Source organism: Buceros rhinoceros, unplaced genomic scaffold (assembly GCF_000710305.1).
Source record: "Buceros rhinoceros silvestris isolate BGI_N320 unplaced genomic scaffold, ASM71030v1 scaffold3064, whole genome shotgun sequence".
Lineage (NCBI taxonomy): Eukaryota > Metazoa > Chordata > Aves > Bucerotiformes > Bucerotidae > Buceros > Buceros rhinoceros.
The window spans coordinates 1,857-23,138 of record NW_010408610.1 but is presented as its reverse complement, the minus strand read 5'-3'; the positions used below and the strand labels follow the sequence as shown (position 1 = coordinate 23,138).

Here is a 21,282-nt window from a genome sequence, read left to right as displayed (position 1 = left end):
TTACCTCCCCATAACTAGTTATTTTCCCACAAGTAGTTTACAGGTCTGTGTGATATATTGGGTTTTTTCCCCCAGATTCACAGGTCCGTGCACTGGTATGATTAGATAACACCAGTTAGTGAATTGCTACCCTGCTATCGGTATCCACCAAATTCTGTGCCCCAGCTTATGCGTCAGATATGCCTGATACAAATGGGTGGATGCCAAAGAAAAGCCCACAGTACATCTCAGTCCCACAAAGACTCTGGAGCCATCAGAGTCCGTGTCTTGGATTTCCTCGTGACCACAGGGGTCAGTCTGCACCAGGCAGCTTAGAGGTCCTGGGACAACGCTGCATCTGACTTCTTGCTACATGCACCCCCAAACCAGGGGAGGTGAGAATGCTGCTATTAATGAGTTTGTAATAAATTGATGACATAGAACAGAAAATTAGCTTGCTAAATATGACAAGGCCTTTGAAGCCCAGACTGAAGGACCCAGGCCCTTGTTGTTTGTTTTCAGGACCATGAAATCCATAGTTTCCCATTTGAAAAGCAAGTAAGACTGACTGGGTTTTCAGGGAAATTCTGGTTCTGGTTTCAAGTTCTGCTTTAAACAAGATGTTTTGTAACAAAGGAGGAGATATAGTTTGCAGCTGTATGAAAACAATGCATAAAAATGAGAAATTAAACTCAGAAAATATTTTCTTAGCCTCAATGATGTCATTCACAAATCTCTTCCAACTAATTTTTCAACTAATTGTTTTACTTCCAAACCTTTTTCATTAATATTAAATGGAGACCAAACCAACTGTTTTATATCCATGGCAGTTACATATAACTTGCATCAATGGAGATTTTCCTTCCCCTCTCTCTTCTCCCAGCTCACTCTATTATATCGTCAAAATTCCCCACCAAAGAATGTACTTCTGCCTCTGAGATTTCTGCTCGCTTCCCTCCAGCTGAGAGGAGGAATTTGCCAACACTTTTACCTTTCTCTCTCTCCTAATCTAACTGGTGTCGGTAGATGCCAAAGGTAGCTTAGTTATTTTATACTTTTCCAGTTTTATCTGCCGATAGCCTGTCATTCTTTGTGTAGACTTGGGTGCCTGCAGAACAGTACATTTGTTCTTCTACAGTCCAACAAAACCAGACAAATGGAATGCTGCAAATATACTAATAAATTCCCCAAATAAATGAAACTTTGAGAGAGGTCACTCAGAAATAGCTTCAATTCCAGTAGACCTTGTATTAATGACTCAAAATCGTACACAGCCAATTAAACCAGTAGTTCATGCTGAGATAGATAGATACAGAGATGGGGACTGCTGGCTATTTTTTGTGAATATTGACTTTCCTTCCAGGAGATCTGTCTTCTCTTTCCAGACATCCCCCACGTTTCTGGTGTGATGTGGAGCAAATCATCCTCTCTCTTTGGTTTAAAATTTCCCATTCCTTAGAATAAGGACCATCATAGGCTGTCCTTTGTAAAATGCCTTGAAATCCATGAACGGAGTCAGGCCTTGCCCTGAAAAATCACCACCAGTATGCATTTACAGAGACAATTCTAAGAGCTTCAGGATGTTATCCTGAAATTATGCAAAAAAAGAATGCAGGAGTACTCTGGTTAGATAAAGTTGTCTGAAAAGGCTTATTCCCAGGTCATGGACAATTAGCCTGTTTTTTAAATTCAGGTTTTGCCCAAATCATACCCAGCTCAGAAATTATTAATATTTTCTTCAAGTGGGAAGTTCCAAAGGAAAAAAATAAAATAATCAGAAATACCAAGGAATGATGGCTTCAAAACGAGTTACATTCCCAAGTGAATCCTGCATTACAGACAATGGGTACCTCAGGTGGAGGGTAAGGAGGAAAAGAAATCTGTAGGATGCCTGAAGAGAACCAGGCACGACCTGTGTATTTAAATTACCGTTCCTCTTCTGTTTGTGTTTTACCCTAACGCTTAGCCAAAATTCAAGGTTCTGTAGTCATTTTCCGTTAGAAAGAGAATTTAATGATAGGAGAGGTGGGTGTCTTTGACACAGCTCTGCTTGTTTACACATAATGTACAAAACCTTGCTTCCTCGGAAAAGGCAGAAACCACCAGGCTGGAGACAGCTTCTCAGAAGGGGGTCTGGCGTGGCCAGCCGCCAGCGCTCAGCTCAGCAAGATCCCAGGAGACTTTCCCAGCACCATCTTCCCTGTGCTTATTCACACTGTAACTTACGCTTGCCTTTGCCATATCTCTCAGATATGCAGGTTCTCCTCGGCTGCCTGCACAGAGGCATCACCCAGGCGGCAAGTGTTGCACCTTGAGGTCTCTCTCAAAGCCCCCACTACTGGGCCCAGCACTGAATTAACACTGAATTAACATTATTTTCTGATAATTTCAGGAAAAAGTACAATCTGAAAGGAGAAGATAAGAGAACCTTCAATTTACTTTCTTTACCATAGAAAAAAGCCATCAATGTGAGGGCATTTGTTGTCCTGGGCCTGGCTGCTGCTTTGAACGTCTGAGACTGGTGATTTTCAGGAGCAGACTCCGGAAGGTAACAATTCATCACATGCCTGCCGCAAGAAATAGTGATGGCGTGGGCGGCATGGGGGTGAGTAAAGGTGATAAGTAACACAATGGTGGTATGCAGACGCCAATGACATCTCTGCTTGGCCCAGCTGTCACTGCCAGACTCAGCCTCCTCACCATTCCTGTCACAAGCTGAAAGGTCTCTCTTGCTGTAACAAGTCTTCTTTTCAACTTCCATCACAGAATCTCACACCAGGCAACATGCATTAACTCAGTGTAAATTACAATAATAAAATTGGAGTATATATGTTAGTTCCAGCAGCAAAAAGTCTGCTATTAGTCAGGAAGGAGAAACTAGAAAAAAAATTGAGAGGTCTTTGTCATTATCTAATTTGCCATCAACCCTTGATTTCTCCAAGTGAGGTTGTAGGCTCTGAGGTAGATCATTAGGGCTCCTTCCCTCTTTTCTGTAGTATAGATCTCTGCACTACAGATGAGCGAAGCTGGTATTGGAACCTGTAGGGATGCCATGAGCTCTAGCGAATCCATAGAGATTTTATGGAGGATAGCCCCAGGCACATGATCAAAAGAGCAGAGTGAAGGTGATGCTCAGTCTTTGGAAACATCAAGAATAGCTGGAGTTTCTTGGAAGTGCTGAGCTTTTTCCTACATTTCCTCATCTCTAACGAGCAAGAGTACTTCTGTCAGATATTGAGTTTAGATTTAGACTGCAGTGTTTTTCACTCCTTTGTTACAAAAGTCAAATAGATTTAATGTCCAGACCTGTAAAACCTCTGCAGCGAAACAGGAAAAAAATGAAGCAACAGAATGAAGACTAGTTAATGGGACTGTACGCATGAGTGGCCTGTAGGGTTTTCTCATTAACTGCTCTGCTGATTTATGTTGTTGTCATCACAATCTTTTTCTATTATATTTCATTATCTTCAAAGAATACTGTTGATCTTTTAGATTGAAATTTGTTTTCTTGGGAGTCATTGCCCTCACCGAAGGACAAGCATGATATTCCTGGGTAACCTGTAATGCAGTTTTCTACCTACAGCTACCAGCTCATGTCCACTGGATCTACATCACCATGCCCAGAATCTGGGGAATGGTGAACAAGGTGACTTCAAAACACTCACATCTACACCAAGCCTTCAGATAAAAGTCAACCAACCACCTTTGTGTGTGACTGAGGAAGGGAAAATCCAGGCACCTCCCTCCCTGGTTCAGGAAGGGTTGAAAACAGCTGCTTCTGCTGGGGTTCTTGCTCGTGCCTCTGAGAGCAGCCCGAAGACGGCCTGCCCAGGGGCATGAGTGCACACATTGCAACTAATCACACTCTGTACCTCAGACTGCAAAAGCAAAGAGCAATTAATCATCATTTCACCTTGCCAAGTAAGTAAATACTACTACCCTCATCTTACATATAGGAAAAATGAGTCATCAAACTGTCACAGAAAGAGCTGGGGCCACTGCCAGGATCAGGAAACGGATAATCCAAACTGTCCGGTGTGCTAGCTTTCATCGTGCTTCACTCAGACAACAAAACTGATCTCCCACTGAGTCAGTCTAGAGCTAGCTCCTCTGGAACAGGCAAGGGCAGCAGCCAACCTGTCCTGATGCCCCGTGGACTGCCTGGGGCAGCCAGACCCTGCTTTTTGCCAGGACAACATTGCACTCACTAAGTTTTGGCTTCTTGTAACTTGTTCTTTGCTTGTTCAGAGGAATTGGGGTCTCAAGGTAGTTCTGCGGGTTTCTGGTTGCTTCTATAGTAGCAAAATAGCAGGTACAATGCCTGACAGTGACAAGCTTTGAAGACCGGCTAATTTTCATTTTCATTTAATTTTCAAATTTCATATGTGTGCATACAAAAGGTGATGATTATAAGCTTCTCATTGAAAAATAAAACCAATAGCCTGGAATTTCCTTAAACTCAGAGGCATCACAGTAGATACTTCACAGGTCCTGCAGCTGATCCTGGGCTTTTCAAAGGCAGATCAATACAAAATTCTTGCTCCTGTTGTTATAACTGAGTTCACCCTACAGGCTCAGTGCTTGCAGGCCCTCGAGACTGCCTGTCTTGAAATAAGCACGCAGGTATTGTTCAGCTTGCAGCACTTTCCTCTCACAACAGAACAAAGACAGAAAATATAATGAATGAATAAATAATTTAAAAACCCCAACATCAAACTTAGCAGAGAAAACAAGATGCTTGGCCAAATCTAGTTCTCTGGGGAGCTGACAGTTGATTTACCCTACTAACACATCAGTGATTCTCTGTGCTACAAAAGAACTATGTGGTTCACCTTGTTCACTCGCGGGGTTGGTGCTGAAATCCCCTAGGCATACGCTCAGGAAGGGATCCTTTTATCAAAGAAGCTTTGCTCTTTGCACCACAAGTGTTGTATGTAGCTGAAATTGCCCCTCCATTATACCCTCCAATGGGATTGACCGTAGCGATGTGGTAATGGTGTGCTGACAGCTGATTTTAGCCCCGGTTTGATGGGGTAAGGCAAACACACAGAGATTTTGGCACTTACTTTCAGGAGGGCTAGTATCAAGGAGTAGGTTTCTGTGGACACTGCTAGCTCAGTGGCAAAACTTTGCTGATCCAAGTTCAAGAGACTAGTCTCAAGGAGGACACTGTATTAGGATGCTGGAAGAAAAGGAAGGAGGGTTCAGAGGCTGAGGCTGCTGGCCCAGCAGCAGCAATTAGAGCTCACCATGGTTCTGAGGTTGCGTAGACCAGCTGTGACTCCAGCTGTGTGAGGAAACAAAAGTGCACTAGAGCAAAAGGAATATGAGAAAGAGACAAAGATCTGAGTCTGGCTGGAAGAGTCCATCTCCAGACAGACCCAGCACGTGTGAAGGTGGTGTTTATATGCACAAGGGCAGAGGGGACAGATTTGGTGCTTGCAGCTGGTGAGGGAAGGCAATAAGTTCTTTCCAGAAAGTAAAAGGATAGCCTGTTCTGCATTAAAAAAAAAGAGAGAAAGAAAAAAGGAAACCAGGAGAATTTCCACGCTGGACTGTCTTATTCTACTGGTGCAAATACCTTTGTGTCCATTAGCAAAAAAACTGGAAGGTCCATCTGCTTCCAACCAACACACCAACATCTGCTCATCCAACCTCACATGCTCTTACTCCACGTCCCCTCATTTTACCACATTGTAGAAAGGGAGGAGGATGGAGAAATCCAGCGGATTTACTCTAATCCCTGCATGCAGCTTTGGGTCTGCTTTGTATCGTCTCAGAGCCACCCCTTGTCTATATAAACAATACCCTGTGCTGAACGGGCAATTCTGTACAGCCCGTGGAGAAGAAAAAGGAGAGAAGAAAGAGCAGTGAGAAACAGAGACTGCATATAGTTTAGGGAAGAATAATATAATAGTGGCACAGTTAGCATTTTATGCCAAAAAAATCCCAGCAGTTTTCTTGGCTTTTTACTAGAACTTGCTGAAGTTAGGAGGAAGAGAGCAATTTTACAGACTCTGACACGCTTAGCCAAATGATAGAGCAAAAGGCTTGGAAAAATACCTTTCACATTCAAATGTACAAAATAATACATCTTGTGGTTTGTATCAGCCTGGCGTTCTACATGCCTAGGATTTAAATGTAAATCTTTGCCAGACACGGGGAGTTTTTGAGGGTGTTAATCACATAGCCCTTTTTACAGTGTGCAAAGTGATGTGAAATCACTGGGGAGCATTAATACATTGCAGGGAGAGTTCCAGGTTAGAAGTCTGCAGTTTGCAGCACTGCTAAGACATATAAATCACTTCAGCTACGGTGGAACGTGATGATTTGAAACCATCGGGTTTGGAAGTGGAAAAAAGACATGATATGAAAGATTCAAACCACTTTGAATACACTGAGTCCAATCCTACAGCTCTGATTGAGACATACTCCACAAACATCAAAATACAAGCTGCAAGATCAAACACTTCCTGCTGGAAAACTTCCAGTAAAACTTACCCTTTCTAGCTCTGCATCTGTTTAGAAACACTCAGAAATTGTACAGCAGTTTGCACTCGGCTTAATCACCTGCTGTTGTGCAAACCGAGCACAAACACCTTTCCTGATCGAATAATAATTGTACATCATTTTGTCATCTTTGTGAGGTGCAAAGCCATGGTGAACAAATGCTTTGTTCTGCAAGGAGAAAGAAGTTGGAGAGACAATTTTTTTCCTTCCACAAGATTGCCAGGCTGTAATAGTCATTACGGTGGGGTCTACTACAGGCCTCTATAGACAGATAGAAGCACCCCCACATTCACAAGCCCTGGTCCTCATGGGGGACTTCAACCACCCCAATATCTGTTGGAGGAACAACACAGCAGGGCATAAACAATCCAGGAGGTTCCTGGAATATGCTGACGATAACTTCCTTCTCCAAGTGATAGAGGAGCCAATGAGGAGAGGTGCTACGCTGGAACTTGCTCTCGCCAACAAGGAAGGGCTGGTGGGGAATGTAAAGCTCAAGGGCAGCCTTGGCTGCTTGGGCCTCTTTGGGGATCTGCTTGGTAGAGTACCATGGGATAAAGCCTTGGAGGAAGAGAGGCCCAAGAAAGCAGGTCAGTATTCTAGGATCACCTCCTCTAAGCTCAGGAGCGATGCATCCCAACAAAAAGGAAGTCAGGCAAAAATACCAGGAGGCCTGCATGGATGAACAAGGAACTCTTGGACAAACTCAAACACAAAAAGAAAGCCTACAGAAGGTGGAAGCAAGGACAGGTGGCCTGGGAGGAATACAGAGAAATCGTCCAAGCAGCCAGGGATCAGGTTAGGAAAGCCAAAGCCCTGACAGGGAATGTCAAGGGCAACAAGAAAAAAAATTCTACTTTTATCCGGTGATAAAAGGAAGGGAAAAAGTGGGTCCTCTCCAGAAGGAAACGTAAAACCTGGAGACCTGGGAATATAGAGAAGGCTGAGGTACTCAGCAGCTTAAAAGACATGGTTTAGGGACCCTGGCAATATAGGGTGAACAGTTGGACTCGATAATCTTAAAGGTCTCTTCCAAGCAGATGGTTCTGTGATTCTGTGTGACTTTTTTTGCCTCAGTCTTCATTAGTAAGTGCTCCAGCCACACCACTCAAGTCACAGCAGGCAAAGGCAGGGACTGGGAGAATGAAAAACCACCCACTGTAGGAGATCAGGCTCAAGACCATTTAAAGAACCTGAAGGTACACAAGTCCCTGGGACCTAGTAAGATGCAACCACTGGTCCTGAGGGAAGCAGCAGATGAAGTTATTAAGCTACTATCCATCGTATTTGAGAAGTTGTGGCAGTCCAGTGAAGATACCACTGACTGGAAAAGGGGAAACAAACCCCCCATTATTAAAAAAAGAAAAAGGAAGAGCCAGGGAGCCAGTCAGTCTCTGTGTCCAGCATGATCATGGATGGGGTCCTCCTGGAAACTATGCTAAGGTACATGGAAAATAAGTAGGTGATTGGTGACAGCCAACACACTAGGGGCAAATTATGCCTGACAAATTTGGTGGCCTTCTGTGACAGAGTTACAGCATTGATGAATAAGGAAAGAGCAACTTCTATCATCTACTTGGACTTGTGCAAAGCCTTCAACACAGTCCTGCACAACATCCTTGTCTCTGAATTGGAGAGACATGGATTTGACAGATGGACCACTTGGTGGATAAGGAATTGGATGGACAGTGGCACTCAGATGGCTCGGTGTCCAAGCTGAGACTAGTGACTAGTGGTGTTCCCCAGGGGTTGGTATGAGGACTGGTGCTGCTTAGCATCTTTGTCAGCGACATGGACAGTGGGATCAAATGCACCCTCAGCAAGTTTGCTGACACCAAGCTGTGAGGTGCAGTTGACATGCTGGAGAGAAGGGATGCCACCCAGAGGGACCTTGACAGGCTTGAGAGATGGGTCCTGCACAGGAGTCGGGGCAATCTGAAACACAAACACAGGCTGGTCAGAGAAAAGACTGAGAGCAGCCCTGCAGAGGACTTAGGGTTGTTGGTTGATGAGAAGCTCAGTGTGCCCCAGTAATGAGCGCTCGCAGCCCAGAAATCCAACCATATCCTGGGGTGCATCAAAAGAAGCATGACCAGTCGGTCAAAGGAGGTGATTCATGCCCTCTACTCTGCTCTTATGAGACCTCAGCTGCAGTACTGTGTTCAGCTCTGGGACCCCCAACATAAAAAGGACATGGACAGGTATAGAGGAGAGGCATGAAGATGATCAGCGACATGGAGTTCCTCTCCTGTGAAGACAAGCTGAGAAAGTTGGGTTTGTCCTGGAAGTGCTCAAGGCCAGGCTGGGTGGGGCTTTGAGCAACCTGATCTAGTGGAAGGTGTCCCTGCCCATGGCAGTGGTGTTGGAACTAGATAATCTTTAAGGTGCAGTCCAACCGGAACCTTTCTGTGATTCTATAATAAGCAGAAAAAGATGGAAAGATGAAGGAAACTCAGAAAATTGTGTAAGTTACATAAAATGGAAGTAGAAAAAGAATGGAAGCACAGCAGCTTCATTCCTATGAGCAACATCAGCCAGAGACTAGGAAAACATTATCATCTTTACCATCTTGACCTCTAACCTTGCTTACAGGCAGTCTTGAGAACTGGAGGGAAAACACAGCTTGCATCCAGTTTACACATTACTGGAACTGCACTGTCTGAGACCTAGTACTGCGCTAATAGGAAATGCTAAGAAGGGAAAGCTCTGAAAAGGATTTAGGAACAAACAGCTGTCAACTGGTGGTGTTCAGTAAGATGTAGTGACACCAGATCAGACAGGATGGGTTTAAACACAACACTTGCTTCTAAAACCCATTGTATCCACAGAGAAATGAATAAAATTCATTTCTAATTTTACTGAATTTCTAAGCTTACCAAAACTGTTCTTCTGAAGAAGTTTCCCTGCCTTTTGCCATGATTTAGCTCAGCAGTAAGGATGGTTATCTGAGCAAACTGGCCTTCTATGTGCAAGTTGTGAGGAGTTCCAGATTTAGTTTGTTTAATTTTTGCTATTGCAAAAGATATTTGACCTTTTTTGGAGGAGCTTAGTTGCCACCTCTGCCTTGTAGCAAGCTCTTGCAAATCTGGAGGGGAGTGGTGACAAGTGCTCTGCCTGCCTGGCACGGCGCTCCATTCAAGCTGCACAACAAACAGCATTTTTCAGGTTGCTGTTGTCCTTCTGCCATATGCATTTGCACTGCCAAATCCTGCCAAAATAACTGAACACGAGCCCTTTCGAAGGGGGAGGATGGAGTGTGCAACCAGGAAAAACTCTTACTTGGATCCAGAGTGAGACCCTGCTTAGCCACCTTCCTCACGCAAGACTTGTTCTTGTACATACTTATCAACGTGGAGATAATGCTTATCAGTGTGTATATATGCTCGTACATACAGCACTTACATAATACAGACTGAGGTTAAACACTCTAGAATTATAAAGACATCTTCCAAGTGGCCTTAATTCGGTGCCTTAATTCAGTATGTGCAATGGAAGATAACCTTTAATTAAATGTTGTTCTTTTTTTTTTTTTCCACAAGGATCTTGTCATATGAGGAGAACAGTAGAACAGTGATAAGAAAAAGCAGCAAGACTGGGAATTAATGAGGCTCCTTGCTTCGTTTGCTCCACCATGTAGGAAGTGAAACCTCTGCAAAGAGCAAAGGCAAGAGACTGCAGGAGAGAAGATGTCTTTTAGATAGCGACAGGGTGGAGAAGCATACAGGTCAGTATAACATGGGCTGACATTAGAGTGCCTGGCAGCTTCGAAAATCAGGACAGACCAAGTCTTTGTAAGAACAGGAAGGCACAGAAACAGGACATGACGCCCAGTAGGATTAGGTACCGATGAATATCCTAACTCTACGTGATACGATATGTTCTTCCATAACAGAAAATTTGCATTGGGCAAAATTCCCCTTGGGACAGCTTTTAAGCTCCACTCCAACACGTTGAATACCAAGTTTTCTGAAAGACCAGTTACTCTACTTGAAAACAACAACAGAAAGTACTTCCTGAATTTTGTGGCCATTACCACCAGTACGTTAAATGACTTCTCGGAGGTGAGACAAGGAGTAGCTTAGCAGCTTGTTAGAAGGAATAAACTGAAGATTTGAAGCATCTGTGTAGTGATCCTGACCAGGAGGCCACTGTGCATCCAGCAGTCAGTCATCCACATCACGGCAAATCTGAGCCGTCCCTGGCCTGTCCTGTGCTGCACGTCCAGCGTCGCCTTCAGCCAGCGTTGCGCTGCACAGATCCCTTGGACATGGGATGAACTTAGCGACCTCGTTATGACAGAGGAGCCTGTGGACAGCTCCTGCGTGGCACCAGGGATTGTGTCACCTGCCTGGTCTTGCTTTATCTGAAGTTCTGCTGCAAACATCCTTTAGGAATAGAGTCATTTTCTTGTAAGGAAATTATTTAATAGCTTGAAGGACCAAAAAGGAAGAACCTCTCCTTGGAGGGATCTGCCACAGGAAAGTCTATCTGGGGCTTGTCTGATGCTGGGCAAAAGCGGGGTGCCCACTGTCTGAAGGGATATAGGATATTAGAAGAGCTATTTTATTAATCTATTCGTTGTTACTGAGATCCAGAAAGAGCCCTGCACCATCTTTCTCCTTCTCTCTTTCACCTCACTACCAACCCTGGTGCAAAACAACATCTTATATGGATTTTTTAAAAAACTTTTTGCCATATTTGTGGGAAACAAACTCTGACAAGAAAAAAATATTTGGAAAGCTACTAAATGCAAGTTTAGATGATACCATCACTTGCACCGTTACTTCAGTAAAACAGATGTTCCAGTCAGGACTAGGTTAGTGGTACGTAACACGCATGGACAAATTCAAAGAAACAGTAACTACTGTGGAGAGTTTCCACTAAAAAGGCCTGGTGGTACTGGTAGAGCCACAGGGATGTGCTGTGTGATCAGATGTCTTTGTAAGAGCTTTTCTAGGATTTATGGGCTAAGACATCTCAAAATGTAATTTTGTCTGCCTGTTATGCAAAGATGGAGATATTTTGCAATATAACAGGTAGGCTTATGCTGCCTGGTCTTTAGGGGATGGAAGAGAGCAAGGAGGGATGTAATTCTGTTAAATTTAAATGTTTTCTCTAGAGATATAAACTGAAACAAAAAATAGAGGCCAGTAAAACGGAATGCTGTTGTTACAGCCACAATCTAACATTTTACTTGCTCCTGTGAGGGCAGAGATAGTAATTCTTTTGGACAGTCACCCAGAGTCACATCTCAGAGCGTTGGGAGGTGGAGGCAGCATGCCTGCCCCTCACACTGCAATCGAGCAAGGAGGAGCTATGTGGGTGTTTCCCAGGTAAAGGCAGTAGTGTCCCTGCAACAGAGCCCCATCTCGTAACCGTGCGCAGGACTGGACTGAGCAGCCAACCAGACCTCAGGCTTACTCAGGAGTTTCAGCCAGAGCTTCTCCCCCAGGATTGCTGCCTTCCCGCAGCCAGGGGAGCAGGTCACCTGGCAGCCTTCCCACCTGTACTACCCCAGTGAACCTTTAAACCTGATACACATCTCATGCCAGGTGTATTTTTTTGAACAGTAACATTAATGGGTCAAATCAGTCATGTAAACCTCTCCCATAAGACAGTTGTGTCTAGAATATGATTGTATATCCAAGCTGTGGCCTTAGTACCATCTGGTCAATGAAATGGTATCACAGTCTACTGCAGTCATGAAGTTCATGAAGCCACGTAATGGCCTGAATGGTTCACAAAGTACCTGTGCTGGGGATGTGCATAAATTGCGAGTGCAGTGCTGAAACCTGTGATTTTCACACTGATTGCACCCTCGCTTCTGTAGTCATGGCCATAGACGTGGCTTGATTGCATGTGAAGTGCCCCATTGACTCCTAAACACTTGCAAAAATTAAGGTCCTATGAAATGCAGAAAATTCTTAGAAATTTGATGCAAAAAAATATATTTCTCTCATGGCCTCACCTTAACCATAGAATACCTTCAGGCTTTAGATTTAATAAAAACCTTGCCCTCCTACTGCAGATAATGGCTTGGAAATATGAACTGTTCACAGCCAGGAAAAAGGAAGGCAAAAAGCACTTCCAGCATTCCTTACAAAATAACTTTCCAAAACCTGATCTTTACATCAGACTCTCGATATTTTTGCAGCCTGACTCATAAAATGCTGAGTGTGTGTGGGAGAGGTAGAGTGGGAGTGAAGGGATGGCACTGCCATTTTAGAAATTATTATAAATAGATAAAATGCCAACTGTCTGCATTTTACCCTCCAGACATCATTAACTGGCCAAGGCTACTGCCGTCGTCTATAACTAATAATGCAAAGAGGGTGAGTTTTGTTTCTTAATTTTAAAAGAGCTTGTCATAAGGGTTGACAGCACTGCACGCAGCTTGTAAGCTACAGCTCTAGTGAGGATTTTTCTAGGCAGTTTCGGTGGTGTTTCTTTTTTTGGTTTAAAATGGAGATTATCAACACAACAGTGTAAACTATGTGCTTGCATGATCACTAGCACTAAAACAAAATTCTGCAGTATCATTTACTTTGCACTGTTTATATAATTTACTTCCTCTGGCTTCTGCTGGGTGAACAGGTTTCATTTTCCCTTCTGCAGAAGCCCAAGGCACGTTTCACCCCTAGCCGTCACCCACCGCCACATCCTGCCAGCGCTCAGGCTGCAGACCGTGGAGGAGAAGGTCTGCCTTTGACATCCAGAGGCAAAGCTTGCTGCCTTTGGTTGTTTTAAAAATGTGAGGGAAGCGTGTTGAGTACAGGCCTAACTTAGCGATGACAGTGGGACTGTGGTATTGACTTTTTTTTTAACCCTTAATTTTCTGGGCAGCATATTGCTTTATTGCTAAGACAAGATGTGTTCTGTAATGCCAACAAAGCTGTCAAGACCCCTACTAGGGCGCACATCTATGAAGAGGACCCCAAGCATGGTTGGGAGCTCTTTTTCTCACTGTAAGGTATCTGAGAGCGAACCAAGCTGATGTGTGCTACCAACATATGGGTCCCTTCCAACTTGAGATATTCTATGATTGTATGATTCTACAAACTGCCCGATGTGTTTATAGAGAAGAAAACAATTCTGAGAAGTCCCACTACGGCAGTTTCCTGCTCTTGAGCCATTTGGTTGGACTTACTTGAGTGTAATGCAATACAAATGTAAGCACGCAGCGCGGCATTGTTTTCCAGAACGCAAACTAAGACACGGGTTAGGGAATCCCACACTTGGCTCTAAGCAAACCGTTCAGCCTCGGTGTTGCTAACACAGAAGCACAGACCAACTTCCCAAGGAACCCGAGGCAGTTTTCCACCCAGTGATTTTATCTGCTGGCAAGTTTTTCAGCAGGGGAAAACCACGCAGGGCCCAGCAGCAGCAACCTGCATCTGCTGCAGGTGCTCCCACCCCCTTCAAGCTAGAATCATTTGCCAAGACAACGAAAGGTCTCTTAGCGGACTCTTAAAAGAAGAAAATTACAGACATTTCTGTCCAGGGCTGAGGACTATTCAGAGTCCACGCTTCTCAGCACAGATCTCGGGGGAGTTTAGGCATAAGCGTGTGCTGATCCCCTGTGCCTGTTAAGTCTGAGAAAGGCAGTTTGGTGTTCAACACAGACAAGGTGGCAATCCCTCTGGGCATATGGAGGCTCACATGATTTTAGGTTCCTGACAAAGTTTTCCAATAAAAACCTTAGATGCCTGTGTACTTGGAGCGACTGGAATACCTTGCAGATGTCACATACTCAAATTTAAGGATTCCAATGCCGCTGAAGGTACCTATAATGCAATTATTTCCATGTTTGGATCTTGACTTCCGTATCATCTGCTACCTAATGCTGAACTCCTGGTGAAATGTCTCTTCAATTGCTGTTGCCTTTAAGTCTTTTTTTTTCCTAAGACAACTGAAAGCAGATTTCCAAGAAAATCATACTGTGCTCCAAAATACAACTTTATAAAGGAAGCTTTTAGAACATCAGCTGCAAAGACAGATCAAGGCCTCATGACTAATAAAGACCCGGCAATAATATGTCTTGTATCACCAAAGCTTCACAAAAGACCCAATTCTGCAAGATACAAACTCTCAATTATTCTAATGTGATCTTCTGTGGCATTTAGCAGACTCAGCAAAGACCAGAAAATGCAGCTCACTCTATGTCCATTTGAACATAACTGTCATTTACTGAATGTTTCCCCACTGGGAAAAAATCGTCAGGTTTCGAGTACCTGTTGTACCAATATGTATACGCAATATGCATATACAAGTACACGGTACTATTGTCCTCTCCGGAGAACAGCCTTAAGCATGGTAAGGTGGCTGTAAGACTCTTAGTGTCAGTCAGCTTGCAGTGGTTGTGCAGGAATAAGCTCCAGAAAGGAGCAAGGTCGTGGACATGATGCTGCTGTGTTTGTGAGAATGCTGTACTGGAAAATGCTCAGGCCTGACTCTCAGGATTTCTCTGAAAGGAGGTTTGATCTAGATCTGATCTGACAAGACTCTGGAGCATGTTTGTAGATGGTACTACTCCCTCCTCAGGTGACCAGCCTGGTATTTAACCTCTGAGCTGCTCAGGTGCTCCAGCAGAGACAAGCATAATCTGCAATGACATCTAGGCTACACTGCAAGACGATGCTGCTTCTGGAGTGTTATTCACAGTACCTGCCAGCTTCATCTGCTTAAATATGCATTCACAGCACATTTGTGGCTAAAGCTGTACTCAGTGTGGCAGAACTAAACTGAACTGCCACCCTCAGGAAAACTTTATTAGAACAATTTCACACTGAGCAGTTTATGTAACTAGATCTCAAATACACCAGCTTTCAGAAACACAGACACTTATCCTTAACTAACCCGTTCAGCTTTTTCTTTTTTTTTTAAAAAAGGAATACCCAGAAATACTGACCATACAGATTCCTTGGAATCACTGCACTGGAGTAACTCTTCAGCCTGGTGCTGATTTTCTTTGAGAATGCCGTTTCAGATCAAAGCACTGAAGGTATCTTGCCTTGAAAATCAAATCCTTGGGAGATCTGTTGGTATAGGGGCTGGACCTTCGAGCAAAGGCACACTGCTGGCTTTTAGCATCACCTGTAACATTAAGAGTCTTGGATCCTGTCTGCAGGTATTAGAGAGCACTAAGGAGTTCTTTTGTCCTTGTCTTTTCTCTGGCTCATAACAGTTTGGATCTCTTCCACAAGCTTAATGGACAGTTTCCAAAGTAAAAGTTGACTGGTCTGTAGGGAAGTTGAAAAAACACCCATACCAGAGTATTTTGGCAAATATCATAATATTTTGGTTGCAAAACAAAGTATGTCATACTGACTTTTGCCCTGACAGATACTCAGCCTTAAATATGTCACTGGGTCACCAAACTCATATTCTTCAACTTAGCCAGATCACCTGTTCCACATAGCTGTCAAAGCACTGAAACATATTTTTTAGCCTAGGGGTTCATTTTCCTTCAAATTGTTTTTGGGTTTTTTTTAATATTTAGTTCAACCCTTCATGGCTGGCTTTAGAGTGAATCACTTTCTTACACATCAGAAAAAAAAATCCATTATAGACCAAACAGCCCCTGTTTGCTTGAGAAGGACATGAACAAGATATGAATTTTGCAAAATTATTGACTTTGCCGCTTCCAAAAGAAATGCCTGTTGGGCTTCTTCGCTTTTTTAAAGTCATTTAAAGTTTTTAAAGTCATGACTCCCATCATACAGTTATCAGACAGAGGATTTTCAGGCAATACTGAACATGAATTGTAATGCAGGGTATAGACAAACCTTTAGGACTGTTCTTTCGTACTAGGTGGAGGTGATATATCATTAATGGTTAGTGTTTTGATACAGAGCCATAAGGCCAGTCCTGTGGCACTTGTTGGTTCATGCTGTGTCATCTCAGCAAAGGTTCTGCAACTGTTTAAACATGATTAAGAGTCACTTTGTGCTGTTAGAGTAGAAGGGAGTCTCAGCCTATTTCTGAAACCTAACTATTTTTAAATACAACTGCTAGGTATCAGTGGCTACATAAGCAGTTTTCAGCATGTAATAACTTCCTGCTCCTCTTACTCTTGTTCTTTCCTTCAAGTGCTTTTTGTGACAAAGAAACTAAGCAAAGATAACCAACTTTATACAGGTATGAATGGTAAAAGTGACATTGCTGTCACTGGGAGAGAGCCCTTGAAGCGGAAAGAACTCCTCCAGCAAAGCTTTGGAAGGTAAATGAGAAATGAGCAGAACGCAACATGCATTTTCAAAATTCATTCCATCCTGAGAGGCATGGAAAAGGTTACACCACATGCATCTCAGCCCTTCCTTTGCTCGAGTTCCCAGCAAAAACCTATGCTGAGAAGTTTAAGATGTTACCACCCCTCGCCAGAGGTTATGCAAGGCACCTCAGTGCCCTCACAGCTTAGCCAAAACCACTTTGAAAAGCAGGTTTATTTCCAGTCACTGGAATTTGCATGGAAACAGCTGAGGTGAGGTGAATGCTCAGTCCACTCCATCAGCTACTCTAACAGTCCCTGCTGAAGACATACAGTGGTAACATCTTAGATTGTACCAGTCATGGGGCTCATCTAACCTCCCTCTGAGGTTCCATGATGCTCTCAGATCTTACACAGATGGAGACTGAATCAGCTAAGCTACTCTTACACAAATTTCCTGGCATTATCACAGGCAACTAACAGACCTGTTGGCACCTCTTTGATGCTGTTGTCCAAGATCTCTGTATCTTCCTACTTCCCAGCAGTCAGGAGAACGACTTGCTATTTTGGAATCACTGGTGCTTCCGGCTGACCTACAAACTTCCTTCAGACCCATGGCGGCAAGGTCATGAACCCACCACAAGGGTGGCTGATTGTCCCGCTCTTTAGAGAAAGAGGTAATGCCTTCCCCATAGTTAGCTTTCCTAATACTGTGTCAAGTGCTTCAGGAACTACATCTTGTGTCCAGGCCATTTGCTGTGGTAATTATTTCCTTAACGGAGGTGTGGTCCCACACATGTGGAGCAATGTTAGTACTTTATTTTCTCAGAAAAAAAAATAATTTAGAAACCAAGTCAGCAGTATTTCCCTATGATGTGAAGAACTTCCTGAAGTGAAGAAACTTACACAATTCCAGGGCCAGCAAACACAGTAAGTGTTGCACTGAGGGCAAGTTCTTGGACATAAATCCTTGTTCATGTTGCTCCTCTTCTGCTCTCAGAAACAGAAGGAAAACGAATCTCAACTCCCCCAGGCAGTACAGAGTCACATTCTCCTCTGGTTGTTACAGATATGTTTTAGTGCCAAGTTCCTCTGTCTCCTTCTACATGGTACTCCCAGAAGCCCTAATACATTTATTAGCATTGTTAAGAGGATAAATCCAAAGTTAAAGAGACATAAAGTCTCTTCCTAGTCCCACCTCCAGCTCAGCACTGAAACTCAAATTTACTAGGGCTTTTTGTTGGCTTTTTTTTTAACTGAATCTTCAAGACTTGAAGTCCCTTTATTGCTTAAACAGCTGTTGTGAACAAGCACAGAGAACTATATCCTGGCTGGGACAGGCTGGTGCCCTCCTGTACTAAAACTGTCATCTCAGACAATCACAAAGCACTGAGTATTTGTTAGGATACTCGGGCTACCCTGTGACCCCAGACAACAACTCAGGCTTTCAATGAAACAGAGGCAGAGGCAAAAAACAGCTGTGATTATCTTATCTGGTAACACAGAGCTATCTGGCCTCGCCCCTAATGCAGAAGACCCGGGTCTCAGTCCCCTTCCTTCCACCCATGGAGCACAGGGGTGCAGGCCCTTGTCAGCTCAGGTCTGGAAGCAGAATAGCTGCACTAGAGCACTGTAAGCTGTGCTGAGCTCCTGCTCTGCTTCTCCGCTCCAGCTGGCCTGGACCCAGACAGCTCAAGTTTCTTTGCGTATCACTTCCCTGCTCTGCAGATTCTGGGGCCAACACCGGCACAGGCAGCCCAGATCCGTTTGCACACAGGATTTAAGTTGTTTTCCTGTTGCGTAAAGCAGAGCAAACAAAGACAAAAGGGGCAGCAGCTGGAATTATACAGCTTTGCAGAGATTCCGTAACCATGCATGTATTTCCTGTATCTGGAAATAAGGACACAGTTCTCAAGCATTTTGCACATGTAAAAGGCTGCTAAGTAAACGGAAATAAACCCATGCTGCAACTTTTGAGAGCTGTAGCTGCAGAGTGGAAGCCCAGAGCAGTAAACAGTTTGCTTACCCACTGTTGCTTTCCTCATGCAGCAACTCTTTATCCCTACTGGAGGGAGCACTTTTACCTGCTAAGAATTAGCAGCAAGCTGGAAAATAATCAAATGGGCCTTTTTTTCCCTCCCCTCCCACCTTCTGCCTAGAGTGGTTTAGAGAAGTATGACTTCTGTGAGGAAAATCATCACAACCTGGAGCTGCTGTACTGTCTTCTGGTTAACACTCCATGACAGCATTCAGGGAGCTCCTCACCCACTTCCTTCAAAACTCTAAAGGACAAAAAAAGAAGAAAGCACATTACACTGCCAGGGATGAGTAAAGTGCATCTATCATTAGTGGCTTTTTATGCACAATCTGGTCACTCCGAAAGACCGTCATTCTTCAGTTGAACCATGCTGCAAAATTATTTCTATCTCACTGTCATGCTTTCTGTACTGTTACTTAGCTAAGTTCCTTACAGAAAGTCAGTTTGCTTTCACTTCATATTGCAAATAAAAAGAGAAACAACAGCAGTAAGAATTACATAAATTTAAGTATGTGCTTTTATTTTATAGTCTCATGGCACATTTTGATTTGTAAACATTAAATTACCAATCCCCTTCTTCGTATGTTGACAACAACTGCCAGACATTTAAGAACATTACCTGAGATTTAAATAAAAAAAAGAGAGATCTGGCCTCTTTTATCTTACTCACATACAGTACCATTTTAGGAAGAATTACAAAAGGGAATGTTTTCCAAAATAGGACGGTTTCCTTTTGACTATAAAGGTATAGAAAATACATCAAAACACCTTAGAACGATCAGCCTTATTCAGCGGATGTTGCAAGCCACGGTCTCAGACAATTCCATTAATGCATAGCTGAAAAACACTGCATCAGTCCTGCAGCAGCATGATATCCACGTTGTCGTGAACCCCTTGTAAAAGTAGCTCCCCTTGATAAGTGACAATCTTCCGTCGTTTTGCAGCCTTAAGAGTTCCCACCAGGGCTTCAAAGAGGTTGGCACACTTTTCATCGGCAAACAGCACACCAAATTTCACACTCACTTGTCCATCAGCGTCTAAATCAAAGACATGACATGAAAACACACCCCGGTTTTCTTTCGGTTAGGAGGTTACCGAGGAAACATAGTAACGCAACATTAGAATGTTGAAAGTAAACCCCATGGTGTTTCCCAATTTATTGAGGAACCTATTATGAATGCTGATGATAAATTGTAGGCAGAACTCCTGCCTGGTATGACTTTCCCTTCTTTCCAGAGACTCACATCAAGGACCACATATCTGCTGTGTTTATTTTTACTGATGATTTTCTGAAACCTGTGACCAGCCCAGGCTATTGAACCTCATCAAAGCATAGGGAGGAAATTGGGTTTAAATAACTGAAATGTTGAACTATTTTTTTTTCAAATAATTTTAACTTATTTATATTTAAGGTTCACACTGAAAAAGCTGAAATGTGAATTCATTTCTCACACCAAGCAAGAATTTTAAAATATATGTTAAGGTTAGCGAGGTTATTCCCAAAAGGCAGATGCAGTCACTCAAAATACAAGACCTACGTATCCATTTAGGTTTTGAAAACAAATGGAACTGAATGAAATTGCATCAGAATTGAAACACATGAGCAAGAAGCACATCCACAAATTGCTTAAATATTTGTAAAAAAAGAGGAGTTTTAACAATGACAATCATAAGAGAAACGGCTACCTTCTAAGCAAGTTTAAGGCAGGCTGGGACTACACCTGTAACTGCTGGATTAGTTTCAGGCATGCAGACCAATTCCTTCCAAATAATACCAAGGTGAACAGAATCAAAGTGTACGAATGCTGAAGCTCAGGAGTTACCATGGAAGGAAAACCAGCAGCTTTCTTCTTTGACAGCTGTAACGAGGATTGGAAGTCTAAAGAAAAGGGTCATTCTGCAGCTGATTTCAGTGGGAGCCGGATTTCAGGACTACATCCTCTGTGCTGCAGATGCTTAAACATTTAACTTCATAACAGAACTGACTTCAAACGACAGGAAACAGGGGGTGCCATGCAGTCCAACATTAACCATAGGTGCAAGTTTTCAGGTTACCTGAGCTTGTTTAATTAAATGTTGCAAGTTCAGAGACTGGTGTAATGTGACTGCATCTGTATGACACGTATGTCATACACCTACATGCTATGTATCACATGACTACATCTGTATGGTTAAGAGATACTACAGTACTTACTTTTGGTTCCCAACCGCCGAATCTCCTCAACTAAGAGGCTGATTTCGTGTTCCACATTCATTGTGGTCTAAAAGTCAAAATAAGTTTGTTATTAGGAGAACTGTAAGCCCTTTGCACCATCTTGACGTGTTCTCAGCTCATCAAGAATGCCACAGCACTTTGTAAAGACCAGTAACCTGGAGACACATGGATACAGGATAATCTGAGATTTGTCTTGAATGGATAAAGAGCCTCCACACCTCCACATTTGAGGGGAACTGAACAGAAACTACAACCTTGTTACATTCTAAACAGAAATATAAGGACCTAATCTAAAAATATGAAAAATGTGAGACGATTGGGGGGTGGGGTGTT

The 21,282-nt window shown here is 43.3% G+C and overlaps 1 protein-coding gene across 1 annotated transcript; it reads right to left on the bottom strand.

The window, feature by feature from the left end:
- Nucleotides 1-19,409: 19,409 nt before the first annotated feature.
- Nucleotides 19,410-20,990, bottom strand: ABRACL (ABRA C-terminal like). Its single transcript, XM_010134914.1, has 2 exons — nucleotides 20,929-20,990; nucleotides 19,410-19,771 (listed from the first exon to the last, which is right to left on the bottom strand). Exons 1-2 carry the CDS (start codon nucleotides 20,987-20,989, stop codon nucleotides 19,587-19,589), a joined length of 246 nt encoding a protein of 81 aa, XP_010133216.1. The 5' UTR covers nucleotide 20,990; the 3' UTR covers nucleotides 19,410-19,586.
- Between the last annotated feature and the right edge of the window lie 292 nt (nucleotides 20,991-21,282).